The 17031-nt window shown below is 39.3% G+C and overlaps 1 protein-coding gene across 2 annotated transcripts in view; it reads left to right on the top strand.

The window, feature by feature from the left end:
* Positions 1–17031, top strand: part of THBS4 (thrombospondin 4) — a 79363-nt gene that overhangs the window by 40162 nt on the left and 22170 nt on the right. For both annotated transcript variants that reach the window (XM_081131395.1, XM_081131396.1), the window contains one exon: positions 15183–15430. In XM_081131395.1, coding sequence (XP_080987521.1) covers positions 15183–15430 — 248 coding nt within the window. The remainder of the gene's footprint in view (positions 1–15182; positions 15431–17031) is intronic.

The following is a 17031-nucleotide window of genomic DNA, read 5'->3' as shown; positions in this document are numbered from 1 at the left end:
CTTTAGTATTATGTAATGACCTTTCTTGTCTCTTGTTATGGTCTTCATTTTGAAGTCTATTTGTCCAATATTAGAATTGCTACCCCAGCTTTTTTTTCCCATTTCCATTTGCATAGAAAATTTTTTTCCATCCCTTCACTCTCATCCTGTGTGAGTCTTTTGTTTTGAGGTGGGTCTCTCATAGACAGCATGTATTTGGATCATGTTTTCTTATGCATTCAGCCACCCTATGTCTTTTTTATTGGAGCATTTAATCCATTTACATTTAAGGTTATTATTGATAGCTACTTATCTATTGCCATTTTACTTCTTTATGCCTATGTTTCTCTTTCTCTCTATTTCTACTTCTAATTAGAGCAGTTCCTTTAACATTTCCTGCAATGCTGGTTTGGTGGTGATAAACTCCTTTAGCCTTTTTTTGTCTGGGAAGCTCTTTATTTCACCATCTATCTTGATTGATAACCATGCTGGATAGAGTGGTCTTGGTTTCAGATCCTTGTCTTGCATTACCTTGAATACTTCATGCCATTCCCTCCTGGCCTGTAGAGTTTCTGATGAGAAGTCAGCTGACAGCTTTATGGGAGCTCCTTTGTAGGTAACAGATTGCTTTTCTCTAGCTGCCTTTAATATTCTCTCTTTGTCTTGAATTCTTGGCATTTTAATTATGATGTGTCTGGGCGTGGGCCTGGTTGGATTCTTCTTGCTTGGGACTCTCTGTGCCTCCTGAACTTATGTGACTTTTTCCTTCACCAGGTTAGGGAAGTTTTCTGCCATTATTTCTTCAAACAGGTTCTCTAACCCTTGCTTACTTTGGACCTTTTCTGGCATTCTTATAATTCGAACATTGTAACATAGCTCCCTTAAACTGTCCTTCTGTTTTTTAATTCGAACATTGTAACATAGCTCCCTTAAACTGTCCTTCTGTTTTTTAATTGTTTTTTCTTTTTGAATCTCTGATTGAATGATTTTTTCCTCCCTTGTCTTCTAATTCGCTGATCTGATTCTCAGCTTCCTCAAATCTGCTGTTTATTCCTTCCAATGTATTCTATATTTCTACTATGTCATTCTTAATGTCCTTCATAGTTTCCATATCTCTTTTCATGCTGTTGAGCATCCTTACAATCAGTATTCTGAACTCTATATCTGATAAATTGTTTATCTTAGTTTCATTTAGCTCTTTTCTTGGCGACTTCTCTTGTTCTTTCATTTGGGGCTTGATTTTTTGTCTCCCCATTTTGGCTGTCTGTTTGGGTTTGTTTCTATGTATTAGGTAGATCTGCTAGTACTCTCAGTCTTTTTGGAGGCTCTCTGGTGCAGGCCAATGTTAGACGCTGTTTGTGACTGGCCCTGAGTACCCTGTTTGGAGCTATCAACAACCCTTGGCTTGAGACTCCTCTGCTGGGGCTGGGTGCAGTTGGATAGGACCAAGATATACACCAAAGTCTGCTTTTCCAAAGCCTGGGTTCAGAAGCAGATCAGGCAAAGACTCAAAGCACTCTGAAATCTGCTTCTGCCTGCTGGCTGATTAGTCTGATTCCCTTAATGAGCCTCAGGCTGTAGAAATGCCACAGGGTGGGGCAGCTGGTTGTTATCAGCCTCTTAATGAGCCTCAGGCTGTACAAACTCCTCTGGATAGGCGGTGAGGTTTTCCAGCAGGGTGGGGCAATTGCTTCCCCCTCGTGCAAAAGCAGCAAATTGTCTGCCTTAGAAAGATGTCCTCTGCAGTATGGGAGAATGACTCAGCACAGGAATCCAGTGGGGTGCTCTCTAGCTCTATCTCCAGAGCCCACAACTCAAGATTCTCCTCACATAGCTCCAATCTACTCTGCCCTCCCTCTGCTGGAGCCCAAGGTGAGCTGTATTGGCTCTTTAAGAGGGTGCCTGCATTTCCAGCCGTCTCTCCCTGGCCTACAGAAACCTGGCCCCTCTTTACAGCCAGATGTTATGTGGGCACCTTTCTCAGTTCTGGTGCTCTTGTGTGGGAAGCCCAGCCTGGGGTTTATGCCCCAGAATCCTCAGTGGGAACCCCCACAGCTGAGATCTCCCCCCTGACCTTCAGCTGCTGCCTGTGGGAGCCCAGCCAGCCCTCTCGTGCCTCCGCACTTCCCACCAGTCTCTATGTCGTCTCCCCTTTTCCTCCTTAGTCATGAGGGTGCTCTCCAGCTCGTCTTCAGTTGCAGTTGATTATTCAGGATGGTTTTCTATATTTTAGTTGTAATTCCAGTTTGGTCCCGGGAGAGTGTCAGTGTAGCTTCCACTCAGTCTGCCATCATCTTTAATCTCTCTGTGCTGTACTTTACATCCCTACGACTATTTTGTAACTACCAATTAAGAACTTCTTTAGTTTTAATTTGATCTCCACAGAAGAACAACTTGGTTCTATGGAAATAAAGGAAACCCCAAGACTTTGCAGTAATGACTATAGAGTGTCAGTCAAGCTCCTAAGCCTAAGGGTAGAAGATGTCAGATCGTTCAGGAGAATGGTTCTGAAGGCTGCAGGCCAAAGAGAAAGATATAGCTTGGGAGAGATGAAAGCGTTTAAAAATTAGAATTTGGAACCCAATAATGATAGGTAAAAAAATGAGGTGCCTCAAACATTTATAAAAATATTTTTGCTGCCCAGCCAGGCGTGGCTCAGTGCTTGAGCGTTGACCTAGGATCCAGACAATCGGAGTTCAATTCCTGGTCAGGGCACATGCCTGGGTTTGCGGGCTTGGTCCCCAGTCGGGGGCGTGCAGGACGCAGAGAATCAATGACCCTCTCATCATTGACGTTTCTCTCTCTCTCTTCCCCTCCTCTTTCCTCTCTCTGAAATCAATAAAGATATATAAATATATATATATATTTATGCTGGCCTGGCTGGTGTGGCTCAGTGGTTGAACCAAGAGGTCACTAGTTGCATGCCCAGGTTGCAGGGTCAATCCCCAGTAGGGGGCATGCAGGAGGCAGCCCATCCATGATGTTTCTCTCTCATGGATGTTTCCATCTCTCTATCCCTCTACTTTCCTCTATCTCTAAAATAAATATATATATATATATGTATACACACACACACACATATATATATGTATTTATGCTGCCCTTACAATGTACCAGGACTGTGCAAAAGGCTCAACACTCATTTTCCCTTTTAACTTTCACAATATTCTTATGAAGTGCCCTTGAATTAGCTCAATTTTAAAGTGGCTATATGCAGAAAATGAAAGAATTTTAGTGAACTTTAGGACAAACCTCCAGAGGGTTATATTATTGTTCATGTATTTTATGATTACCCAGAAAAGAAAGCTAGGTTTATTTGAAGACTAATGGGTTTACTAAAAATAAGTCATGCCAACCTTTTTTGGTGAGTAAAGTTTCTAAGCTGATAGATCAAAAAGATGCTGTGAGCATAATGTATCTTGACTTCAGAAAAGAACATTAAGCTACTCAGAATAACTTTCTGAGTAATATTTAAAAGAATGAGCTAGATATATAGTATTGTTAGGAGTTGGTAAGTTGCCTTATAGAAAAGTATCTAGTGGTTTTTGACAAGCATTTATCTTGAGCACTTAACTATTTGACTTATTAGTGAATTAGATGACAGTATTTTATGATGTTTATAATTGGCATAAAGCTAGAAAAGATAGTTGAATATATTGGATGCCATGGTAAAGATTTATAAGGCCTACCAGACTGATAAAATATCCCACCATCAGTCAGATGAAATTTAACAAGAAAAAATGTAAATCTACTATCTAGGAGTGAAAAGTAAATTGCCGAAGTACAGGATATGGAGGATCTACCCCAAGAGTTCTAGTCAACAATAAGAACCAATCAGTGGTGAGCATTGTGCCTGACACAGTTGCTCCAAAATGTTTGCTGATTGAATGGACAAACAGATACAGTGGTGCAATGGTTTTTAAAAGTTTCTTAAAGTATAGCTTTGTTAATGCACATATGAGGCCAGATAAAGGAGCTAATAGGCCCACTGGACTCTGAATTGTCCAGGCCACATCTAGAATATTGTGTCTAGTCCTGGACACATTTCACAGGGACACTGACAAGTCAGAGATTACCTTGAGAATCGCCCAAACAGTACCTCTTTGACCCCATTTTTTACCACATTATAAGTCAAAAAGTGGAAGGAACTGGAGAAATAAAAGAGCCAGACAGAAGACTTGAGAGAGGTACAAATTGACTTAAAATATTTGAAGAATATAATTTGGATTGAGGATAAGAATAAATCTGTCTATAGCTCTGAAAAGTAAAATTAGGACTCTTTGGTGGAAGTCAGAGGAAACAAATACTGTCTCTGTATTAGGGAAATCTTGGAGGGAAATCCAAAAGTGAAATGGTTTTCTTCACAAGGTAATGAGTTCCTTGTTACTGGAAATGTGGTGGTAGAGGCTGCACTTGTATTGGGGAATCTGTGAAGTGAGATATTAAGCTGGGTGACTTACAGTGCTAACATTCTGTGGCTCTTCTAAGGCTAGAGATGTTCCATGGGCTCTTGAGAAATTGCTTTGCAACTCTGTCCTGTAACATGACCTTGGGATTCTGTGCTTACTCACTGCTTTGTCACCTGTGTACAGTGATGAGTCTCATAATTTCTCAAAATATAAAGTTCTTTGCAAATGTTTAACATAATTGTTGTGCTTCATTTCAATGGATGATTTCTTTGCTGTGTGTGTATGTGTGTACTCTGTAAACTTTGCATTTCTTCAAACCACTTGAAGGAAATTTCAAAACACACAGATTACATTTATCACACCTGGGAGTCACCAGCGTACTTTCAGGAAAAGCAATTTGATGATTTACTTTTTATATATATTTCCAAAGCACTAAAGTTACAAAGACCTCATGTATAGGGCATAAAGATAAATAAGCGAAGGCAAGCAAGGATATCCATCACAAGAGACATTAATGGCAAGAAGGCTCTTTTTAAATTTATAATTATTTAAAAAGAAGAGGAAAGGTTGACACCAATGGCTTTCACCATGTATTTAAAAGTGTGAAAGAGCAAAGTCATTTGCCAAGCAAAGCAGAGAGCCCAGACTACCTCCCCGAGTTTGCTGCCTGCAGGCCAGGTCACTCTGAACTTCTTTGCCCAAGCAGACAAAATATTATCATTTCCAGTTCTTTACAGCTGGCACCCTGCTTCATTGCTTTGGCATTCAACATGTAATATTTTTGACTACCAGGTCCATTTTTCAAAAACACCTTTGGAAAATTCTTCCCCAAGATAGCAATATTTCAAATCTTTATTGCTTGGGTTTGCTTTTTCGTCTCCTGCCAGTCACTGAGATGGGATTTAATCAGGTTAGACTACATGCTTCCCGTGTCAGGCTGGTACCCAGACATGGCAATATAGCCATAAAATCAGGCCTCAAGTTGTCAAGTACACAAAAGTGCTATGTTTAGAAGGAAAGGATTTATGTAAATAAACCAATAGAAACTGTCCCCCACATTTTAAAAAAGATTGTGGGTTAAAAAATCAGAGTGGACACATGAATACTCTATTTTACCTTTTTTCTTTAATTAAATAAATAGTTGTATTTGGTACTTTCAGATGCTGTGGTGTATGGGAAAATTAGTAAGAAATAGACTCCCGGTACCAAAGTTTATGCTCTAGTAGAGAGGATATGAAATAAACACAAATAGATATACTAATACCTACATTTGTACAGCAGTTTATAGTTTTACATTTTCCTTTTAGTCGATTTTCTTTTTAATTTTCTACTTTTTTTTCAATTACAGTTTACATTCAGTATTATTTTGTATTAGTTTCAGGTGTATAGCATAGTGGTTAAAAATCATATACTTTATAAAATATTCCCTCTGATATTTTCAGTACCCACCAGGCACCCTACCTAGTTATTATAATATTATTGACTCTGTTTTCTCCCAGTCCCCTAACCCTTTACCCTTTGGCAACCACCAGTCTGCTCTCTATGAATCTGTCTCAATTTTGTTTGTCCATTTATTTTGTTCTATAGATTGTACATATAAGTGAAATCATATGGCATTTTCTTTCTCTGACTAACTTATTTCACTTAGTATAATACCCTGTCGATCCACCCATGCTGTCACAAATGGTAAGATCTTTCTTTTTTATGGCCTAGCAGTATTCCATTATATATATGTACCACTTCTTTACCCACTCCTCTTTTGATGGGACTTGAGTTGCTTCCATAGCTGGGCTATTGTAAGTAATGCTGCAGTGAACATAGAAGTTAATATATTCTTTCAAATTAGTGTTTTGGATTTCTTCAGATATATACCCAGAAGTGGAATTGCTGGGTCATAAGACAGTTCCATTTTTAACTCCATACTGTTTTCCACAGTGGCTGCACCAGTCTGCATTCCCACCAGCAGTGCATGAGGGTTCCCTTTTCTCCACATCCTTGCCAACACTTGTTTGTTGATTTATTGGTGATAGCCATTCTGACAGGTGTGAGGCAACATCTCATTGTGGTTTTAAATTGCATTTCTCTGATGATTAGTGACGTTGAACATCTTTTCATATGTCTGTTGGCCATCTGTATGTCCTCTGGAGAAGTGTCTATTCAGGTCCTTTGCCCATTTTTTAATTAGATTGTTTGGGTTTTTGGTGTTGAGTTTTATAAGTTCTCTATTAACTTTGGATATTAACCCCTTATTAGATGTATCATTGGTGAATATGTTCTCCCATACAATGAGTTGTCTTTTCATTTTGTTGATAGTTTCGTTTGCTGTACAAAAAATTTTTAGTTTGATATAGCCCCATTGTTTATTTTTTCTTTTGTTTCTCTTGCCCAAGGAGATATATCAGAAAAAATATTACTAAGAGAAATGTCCAAAGTTTTACTGCCTATGTTTTCTTCTAGGACTTTTATGGTATGCATTTTGAGTTTATTCTTGTATACACTATAAGGTGGTCTAGTTTCATTTTTTTATGTATACATCTGTCCAACTTTCCCAACACCATTTATTGAATAAACTGTCTCTACCCCATTTTATGTTTGTGCTTCCTTTATCAAATATTAATTGACCATAAAGGCATGGGTTTATTTCTGGGCTCTCTGTTCTGCTCCATTGATCTATATGTCTGTTTTTATGCCAGTATTATGCTGTTTTGGCCTTGTAAGTATAGTTTGATATCAGGTAGCATGATTCTTCCAACTTCATTGTTCTTTCTCAGGACTGCTGTGAATATTTGGGGTCTTTTGTGGTTCCATATAAATTTTGTTAGTATTTGTTCTAGTTCTGTGACATATGCCATTAGTATTTTGTTAGGAATTGCGTTGAATCTATAGATTGCTTTGGGTAGTATGGACATTTTAACAATGTTAATTCTTCCTATCCATGAGCATGGTATATGCTTCCATTTATTTGTATTTTCTTCAGTTTCTTTCTTCAGTGTCTTATAGTTCTTCCTGTACAGGTCTTTGACCTTCTTAGTTAAATTTATTCCTAGGTGTATGTTTTTTATGCAATTGTAGATGGGATTGTTTTCTTAGTTTCCCTGATAGCTCATTATTGGTGTATAAAAATGCAACTAATTTGTGGATATTTATTTTGTATCCTGCAACTAACTGAATTTATTTATCAGTTCCAGTAGTTTTTTGGTGGAATTTTTGGGGCCTTCTAGGTACAGTATCATGTCATCTGCAAATGACAGTTTTACTTACTTTATGATTTGAATGCCTTTTATTTCTTCTTGTCTGATTGCTGTGGCTAGGACTTCCAGCACTGTGTTGAATAAGAATGGTGAAAGTGGACATTCCTGTCTTGTTACTGATCTTAAGAGAAATGCTTTTAATTTTTGCCCCTTGAGTATGATGTTAGATGTTAGCTGTGGGTTTGTCATATATGGCTTTTCTTATGTTGAGATTTGTTCCCTCTATTCCTACTTTGCTAAGAGTTTTTATCATAAATGGGTACTGGATTTTGTCAGAAGCTCTTTCTGTATCCATTCATCTGATCATATATTTTTTTATCCTTCATTTTGCTTATGTGATGTATCACATTAATTGATTTTCAGATATTGTGCCAGCCTTGCATCCCAGGAATGAATCCCACTTGATCATGGTGTACAATCTTTTTAATGTATTGTTGGATTTGGTTTGCTAATATTTTGTTGAGGATTTTAGCATCTGTATTCATCAGAACTATTGGCCTATAATTTTCTTTCTCTAAGGTGTCTTCATCTGATTTTAGAATTAGGATAATGCTGGCCTCATAAAATAAGCTTAGAAGTCTTCCCTCCTCTTGAATTTTTTGAAATAGTTTGAGAAGGATAGGTATTAGTTCTTCTTCGAATGTTTAGTAAATTCTCCTGTGAAACCATCTGGTCCAGGACTTTTGTTTGTTGGCAGTTTATTTATTTATTTTTTTATTATTACTGCTTTCATTTCATCCGTTGTAATTGGTCTATTCAGATTTTCTGTTTCTTCTTGATTCAGTTTTGGAAGATTGTGTGTTTCTAAGAATTTATCCATTTTGTCCAAATTGTCCAATTTGTTGGCATATAATTATTTGTAATATTGTCTTATACTCTTTTGTATTTCTGTAGTTAGTTTTGCATTTTCTTATTTGACCACCACTGAAAACAAAATGAAGTCAGAAGGGCTTCTTTATTACCTCCATTTAGAAGCTTAAGAAATGGACACTTAGTAAAATGAACAGGTCTAGGGTCACATAGCTATTAAGTATCTGAGCCATAATTGGAATCTGAGTCTTGGAAATGTATATCTAGGAAAGTACTGAGAAAGTGTTATGGGAACGTGAATGAGGCAGGTACCTTTCAACCATGGGGAAGAAGGAAAACTTCAAGGAATAGGGGGCCTTTGAACTGGATCTTGGCTTCAGATGTATAGCAATGATAGAGCAGGCAGAAGCGCTATGAGAAGAGAACATTCCGCACAGAAAGAAAAGAATGAGGGAGGCTGGAGAAAGCTAGAGAGGGGTGAAAACCCAGAACAGACTGTTCATCTTGGCTGGGCATCAGCAGCATGGAGGGTCATGAGGGTGCTGAGAAGGCTGGGGTCAGTGCTGGGATAAGGAGTTGAGACATTATTTAGGAACCACTGGGGAGCTATTGAAGGATTTTACTTACTTGCTTGTGTGGTGCTTTGAGAAGGCAATAACTTGATCAGAACAGTCCTATAAGAAGTTCCAGCTGTCAGTCCAGAAAAACTACAGAAAGAGACCTTCAGTAGGAAGGTGAGTCAGGAATCTGACAGAGAGACCCAGAGATGGAACTGAGTAGAGGCAGAAACGCCCTTTGAAGATCTAGATTAGAGCCTTCGGTTCTAATGAGATGTGCAGAGTTCTTTGTACTAGCCCTGCGGGAGAGCCAGGCGGAAACCGCCAGACCAGCTTGCTTCAGCTCTTGATGAATGAAAAGGGAGCAGGAGAATGGAATGTGCCCCAGCTGAAGAAACAGAGTTGTAGCCAGTGACCGTTTTCCTGAGAGTGGTGTTCCTGGGGGTGGTGATGGGCAGACGTGTGGTGGACCCAGGAGAAGACCACTCCTTCCACCCTCAGGGCACTGGCTTTTCCACTGCTCAGAGGGGGAAATGATTGTCTTACTCTATCATATTTTGCTCCCTGTTTTGTTCCCCTTGGCTATGTGTGGGTGCTGGGCTAAGGGAGGGAGAGGTGAGCACTGGGAAAGGGGGACCTGGAAAGAGGAAGGCACCACGTCTGTTCTCTCCACTCTGATGGCGCTGCGCGGGGAAGGTCGCCCAGCAGGCTGCAGGCTCCGGGGCCAGAGCTGGAGGCTGTTCCTGGCCTCAGTATGACTGATGTGAAAACACTGAGTTTTCTGAGCAGGTGCCTGTCTGCCCTTTGGGGTAGTTACTGCTCTGAAGATAAAATAAGTAGAGAAGCACTGAAGTAAAGAATTTGCAATAAAAAGAAAAGTGAAAAATGGGAGCCATAAGAGAAATGAGAATTATTGGATCAAGTATGAAGAATGGCAAGTGTCAAAGCACTTGATAATATTTCTGCTAACAGAGGTTGTGAAGACGGAAGTTTCCATAATTCTTTTCCTTCTTTTCCTTCTTGCTGTTGTCACAAGATGTAGTAGCATAAGGAATTTGTCACTTGCGTGTTGCATTGCAACACCAAAGCAAGGCAGAGGTACCCCTAAATGGCAGCATGGACACAATAGTAGATTTTGCTACCTGCAATAAATCTTGACTTGCCACTCTATAAATCTTTTATATTTTATATGTGAAAAGCTTTAATGCAGTTATTTCATTATTCATTGAAAGTTCATATTTATAATGTTTAATGTACACCTGCTATGTATAAAGTGCTCCACTAGGTACTAGTTATAAAATTAAACTTAGCTATTCAGTTGTGAAAATAATCACACCCACATGCCCTGGAAAGCCTGTTATAAAAGCAGGCAAGATACCATGAAAATATGTGTCTTTGAATTTCACAGAAATCTCAGTTTGGAGAGAAAAACCAAGAGTACCTGTTTTAAGCCACTATGTGTATCCTCTTAAACTGTTAATATGAGAGCAGAGGTTGTGGCCATCATGAGAACATACACGTCTACGACCTAATTGAAGTTTGGTGGTCTAAGTGGTATTTTTATTGGCCTGTTAAAAAGTCCAGGTATTTGCAAAACTGTTCAAAAACATTAAAAAAAAAAATAGAAGTTTAAAAATTAAATTAGTGCATGTTTGGGTTTAATTTCTCCCTGTTTTGGGTATTGTATATGCCTCCAATTTCCTGCCATGCAGTTAGTATTATAAATTTTCAACAATATTAAATAAAGGGGTAAAAATTCTGTTCTATCTCATATTTAAAACACCTCAAGAATTTTAAGTCATGTCTATTTTCTTCCTTCCCACTCTTTTCTCTCTTAATATACCATATTTTAATGTACCATATTTATTTAAGTCCTATCAATGCTTTACTTGTGGAAACATAGTATTGTTCCATAGTCTAGCTAGTCTGTTCTGTCAAGTCCTATAAAGTCTTGTCTCTCGGTAAGCAAGTGGTAATGACCACATATGCAGAAGAGATGTTCTATGTGACTCCTCTTGGCATCTCTGTACAACACAGAACCTGATGTCAACTGACCCTCTCCAGCCATCGTCAAATGGAAAAGCAAATCTAGTCAAAGTTTAAAAGAGGTGGAAACATCAACCTAGAAAATCTGATGTGAAAAAAAGCCTTAACGTTTCACAATAGGGATTATTTTCTTTGGCAGTATTGCCACATAAACAGGTATTCCTGGCTGACTACTCAATGGAGCAGCACCAGTTTGGCATTTACGCTCTACAGAAAAGGCACCGAAGGAAAGATGGTCTGAATACTGTGCAAATCATACAAATTGACAGCAGCACATTCTTGGTATACATGTGCAATTCATTTTTTTTACTTTTTTGTGTTACATAAGTAATACATGTTTCTTCTAGAAATATTAGACAAGGAAGATGAGCAAGAGGAAAAAACACATTCAGGCGCTAACCATATTAACATTGACATGTAATTTTTTATGTACGTGTCTATCCATATATACATACATATATTATTTTTCTGAGTGAAACAGTACTGACTCATAATGTTTTCGCACTAAACAAAATACTGGGAATGTCTTTGTGTTTTTTTAATTAAATGTATTGGGGTAACATTGGTTAATAACATTATATACATTTCAAGTGTACAATTCCGTAAGGCATCATCTGTAGATTGCACGATATGTAAACCACCCAAAGGTTAGTCTCCTGTCGCCATGTGCTTCACCCCCTTTGCCTTCTTTATCCCTCCCTCCAGCCCCTTTTCCCCCTGGGAACCCCCATACTGTTGTCATCTGTGAGTTTGTTTTGTTTGTTCATTTGTGACTTTCTGCTTTATATCCCACATCTGAAAGAAATCGTATGGTTCTTGCCCTTTTCCATCTCACTTCTTTCACTTAGTGTGATACTATCAAGATCCGTTCATGTCGTCACAAATAGCAACGTTTCTTTCATTTTCCTGGCTGAGTAGTATTTCATTGTGTACATGCACCACATCTTCTTTACCCAGTCCTCTGTCGAAGGACATTTAGCTTGTTTCCATGCCTTGGCCACCGTGAATAGTGCCACAATAACATATGGTACACATATCTTTACAAATAAACGTTTTCCAATTTTTCTGATAGATACCCAGAAGAGGGATTGCTGGGTCTTATGGTAGCTCTATTCTCAGTTTCTTTAGGAACCTCCATACTGTTTCCCATAGTGGCTGCGCCAATTTACATTCCACCAGCCGTGTACAAGAGTTCCTTTTTTTCCATGCCTCTCAAGCACTTATTGTTTATTTTATTGATAATTGCCATTCTGACAGGTGTGAGGTAGTATCTCATTGTGGTTTTTACTTCCATTTCCCTTGTAGCTAGTGAAGTTGAGCATCATTTCACATATCTGTTGGTCATTTGTATGTCTTCTTAGGAAAAGTGTCCAGGTCTTCTACCCATTTTTTAATTGGATTGTTTGGGGGATTTTTGTTGTTGTTGAGTTGTATGAGTTCTTTATATATTTTGGATAGTAGCCCCTTACTGAAGGTATCATTTGCAAATGTCTTCTCCCATTCAGTTGGTTGCCTTTTTGTTTTGCTGATGGTTTCTTTTGCTGTGCAGAAGCTTTTTAGTTTGATGTAGTTCCATTTATTTATTTATTTACTTCTCTTGCCGTTGGAGTCAAGTTCACAAAAACCTCCCTGAGACCAAGGTTCGTAAGTTTAATACCTACATTTTCTTCTATGTATTTTATTGTTTCAGGTCTTATATTTAAGTCTTTAACCCATTTTGAGTTAATTTTTTGTTTATGGTGTCGGATAATTTAGTTTCATTCTTTTGCATGTGGCTTTCCGATTTTCCCAACACCATTTATTGAAGGGGCTTTTCTTTCTTCATTGTATGTTTTTGGCTCCTTTATCAAAAATTATTTTTCCGTATACATGTTTTTAAATTAAATTTATTGGGGTAACATTGGTTAATAACATTATATAAACGTTAAGAGTTTATTTCTGGGCTCTTAATTCTGTTCCGTTGGTGTGTGTGTCTGCCTTTTCTGCCAATACCATGCTGTTTTGATTATCGTAGCCTAGTAATAGTTTGAAGTCAGGGCGTACCACACCTGGCTGCCCGCCCAGGATCGCTGTCTGTTCTGGGTCTCACACGCTTCCTTACAGGCCGCTCTGGCTGGAAGCTGCGCCGCTGCATCTGCTGGAGCCGGCGGCTGTGGCGGGCTGGGGGTGGACGCGATGGCGGCTGCTCCACCACAGCTGCCGTCCTTGCACCACTTCTCCGGCCCTGAGCTCAGCCTCCGCGTGCACCAGCCTGTTTGCTGAGTGGGGGTTGCAGCCGAGCCTCTCCTGCCAGCGTGCGCACGGGGGCCCGCTCCCGCCTCCCCCTCCCCACCCCTCGCTCGCTCTGACATGCCCACCGCACGGCGCTGCAGTGCGTGGGTCTCGGGCGAGTTTGTGTGTTGGGCAGGGAATCCTCTGTTGAGTTATAGTTGTCAAACTTTTAACTTTAAGGGGGACAGCAAGAGGCTTTCTCACACTGCCACAGTGCTGACATTGTCCTCCTTTTGTGTTTTTAATATGCAGTCATTTTGTAGCATTCCGAAATTTTATGATTATAAATTTTGGAATGCTCTGAAATTTTACGATTATAGCATTATTTAAGTAGCCAGCCCTCCATCTCTTTTTGGATGCACATGTTGTATCAACTGTTTGTTATAATATTTCTGAAGTGAATGTTCATATCCGTATATTTTGGGGGTGTTTTTCCCCCTTAGGGTCAATTCTTAGAAGTAGCATTGCTGGGCCATAGGATCTGTACAGCTTTAAGGTTTTTATACACATCACTAGATTACCTGCAGAAAATTTATACCAATTTAAGGCTGTTGCACCCTGGGGCAGTCAAAGACTTTGACTCAGACCTTTGGAGCTGCAGTCATGTGTTTGCTATATTAATTATCCAGCGACATTTACACTCAGCCTTTGACTTGTTCCTAGGATTGTTTCCAGTGATGAACTTGAGTTTAGCAGTGGATGGACCTAGAGGTGTTCTTGGTGGATTCACTAAGCCCTTGGAAGCAAATTACTTGGGCCTTTATAGCAAACCTCACCCAACGGGCTTTACTCCCAAAGGCTCAGCATCCAAGAACAGATTTTATTGAATATATTTAGATATATTCAGGACAATAATCAAGTAAAAGCAAGGCAGAAAACAAGAACTTTTAAATTTGCATGAATTTTGATTTAGTGAGCCTAACAAGATATGTAAATGGATAGCTACGTGCATCGAGGGGGAAAAAACACACACAGAAGATAAGTTAGTGGATCCCCTTCCTAGTTTTTTGTTGTTGTTTTGTTTTGTTTGTAACCATGGATACCTTTGATTTTCTAACTGAGCATTGTTAAATTGAGGATGGGTTGCTGAAGGACAATATGACAGATTACACTCAATTTAATACATGCTTTACAAAGGACTGTCCATGCCTAGTATTCTTTTAGTCATGAAATAAACCACCCTCAGTTTCAGATTCTAGTCCTGTCACTTATTGTGTCCTTGAGCATGTTCCTTCACTTATCTGAGCTTCACTTTCCTTTTGTGTAGATATTCCAATTTCACAGGGTTGCAGTAAGTAGAAACTGTTTCATTTTTTTTATTTTTTTTAAAATTGGTTTTAGAGAGAGAGGAAGGGAGAGGGAGAGAGAGAGAAACATTGATGTGAGAGAGAGATGCCCCCTACTGGGGATCAAGTCCAAAACCCCGGCATATGCCCTGACCAGGAATCAAACAGTGACCTCTTGGTGCATGGGTTGACTCTCAACCACCGAACCACACCAGTCGGGTGAAATTAAGTATTTAAAGCAACTAAGAGCAGCACCCATGGTAGTGCTCAGTAAATGTTTGATGAATTAATGAATTCATGCCCTCAGCAGTTGATTGGATTTAGTGGATTTTTCACAGGCTCTGCTTGCTCATTGTATTTATCACTGTCTGATACTATATTGTTTATTTTCATATCTGCTAGTTTATTGTCTGTCTCTCCATGAGCACAACATGTGCAGAGAATAATGCCTGGCACACAAGATGATGCATATTTATGGTTTCAGTGACCCAGCCTCGTGACCTGGAGCCCCTTCATCACAGAACCACCCCATCCCCCTTATCTCATTATTTATTGATCTGTGCTTGGTTCCAGCCATCCTGCGCTACCTGAAGAATGATGGGAAGATCCATTTGGTGGTTTTCAACAACCTGCAGCTGGCTGACGGCAAGCGGCACAGGGTCCTCCTGAGACTGAGCAATTTGCAGCGAGGGGCTGGCTCCGTAGAGCTCTACGTGGACTGCACCCAAGTGGATTCCATTCCCAATCTCCCCAGAGCCTTTTCTGGCCTCATCCAGAATCCTGAGTCCATTGAATTGAGGACTTTCCAGAGGAGGGCACAGGTAGGAACCCACAAACCATTCTCCAAAGTAGAAAGATGAGCTGTTCAGGCTCAGGGAATGCAGAGGTATGTGCTAAGGTTATGAGTAGGTCTAATTCTGGCTGCAGAGTAGAATCACCGGCCAAACTTCAAAAACCACGGATAGAGGGCCCATCCTCAGGATAAACTGAATCAGAATCTGGGCAGGGATGGTGGTGAGGGGGGATGCTAGGCATCAGTGTTTTTCAAAATACTGATTCTAATGTGAAGTCAAAATTGAGAACTTCTGCCCTGGCTGGTGTGGCTCGGTTGGTTGGTGCATCGTTTGATGCACTGAAAGTTTGCAGGTTTGAGTCCCGGTCAGGGCACATACCTATGTTGTGAAGATGTTTCTCTCTCACATTGTTTCTCCCTCTACCCTTCTTCCGTCTCTCTCTCCCTCTCTCCTCCTCTCCCTCCATTCTTTCCTTTCTCACTAAAATCAATGCATGACTTTGGTGAGGTTTAAAAAATAATTGAGAATTGCTTTTGATGATAAATGGAAATTTTTGGGATACAATTGTAAAGTTGGAAATAAATGGCAAAAATTTAAAGACTTTTGGGATAATAGGATGATCTATTTTTAATTTTCTATAATTATTATTATTATTAATGAAAATATAAAAGAATGATTGGAAAGTTCCAAGCTATAGGAACATTTTTCACAAGGTCTTATCAGAACATCGCTAATAAACTGGACCTCATTGCCAGCTTAGTTTCATGTGCTCTTAAAAATCCCATCTCCTCTGTCTTCTGTCTTATGCCATGTTGATGGTACCTTTTTTATTATATCACTGTACCTTCTATAGAAGTTGCTACATGTATTTCTTTTAGAATTTTATGCTAGGAAATGCTTCGTTTTCTATAAAGAACTACTATTCTTTGTCCTTTCCATTAATTATAACTCTAACTGGTCATAGTTCCTGAATTTTATCTGATATGAAAGCCAGTGCCAAAATCAGTAACTATGTTCATCTGTTGTGGCCCATAATATTGTCTTCTAGCTCTCGATTCTCATTTTCCATTTCTATTTTATTACATGTGCTTTAGTTACAAGCTGCGCTGAGCCCTTTGAACAAAGAGGCAGGGTGTAAGCAATAATTTCCATTACAGCTAGGAATACTGAGACATTTAGATAATATTTTTTTAAAACTATGAATCTGATACTAGAATTTTGTGCTTGAAAAACAGGAAGCCTTTTTAAGCAGAAATTCCAAGAAAACTAAAATCCAAGGTTTTTTTTTAATTTTTGTTTTTCTGAGATTGATATAGATATATGTATATGTATTTAGTGTATATTTATATAAGAGGAAAAAATGCCCAGCTGGGCGTGGCTCAGCGTTGAGCGTCGGCCTAGTATCCAGGAGATCGGGGTTCAATTCCCGGTCAGGGCACTTGCCCGGGTTGCAGACTCGATCCCCAGTCGGGGGCATGCAGGAGGCAGCCGATCAATGCCTCTCTCATCATTGATGTTTCTATCTCTCTATACCTCTTCTTTCCTCTCTATGAAATCAATAAAGATATATTTTTTAAAAAAAGAAGAAAAAATGAATGCTAAACTTTATCTCTGAACCCCCTAAGTAG

The sequence above is a fragment of the Miniopterus schreibersii genome (assembly GCF_964146895.1).
Source record: "Miniopterus schreibersii genome assembly, chromosome: 3".
Lineage (NCBI taxonomy): Eukaryota > Metazoa > Chordata > Mammalia > Chiroptera > Miniopteridae > Miniopterus > Miniopterus schreibersii.
This window is presented reverse-complemented; position numbering and strand designations above follow the sequence as displayed.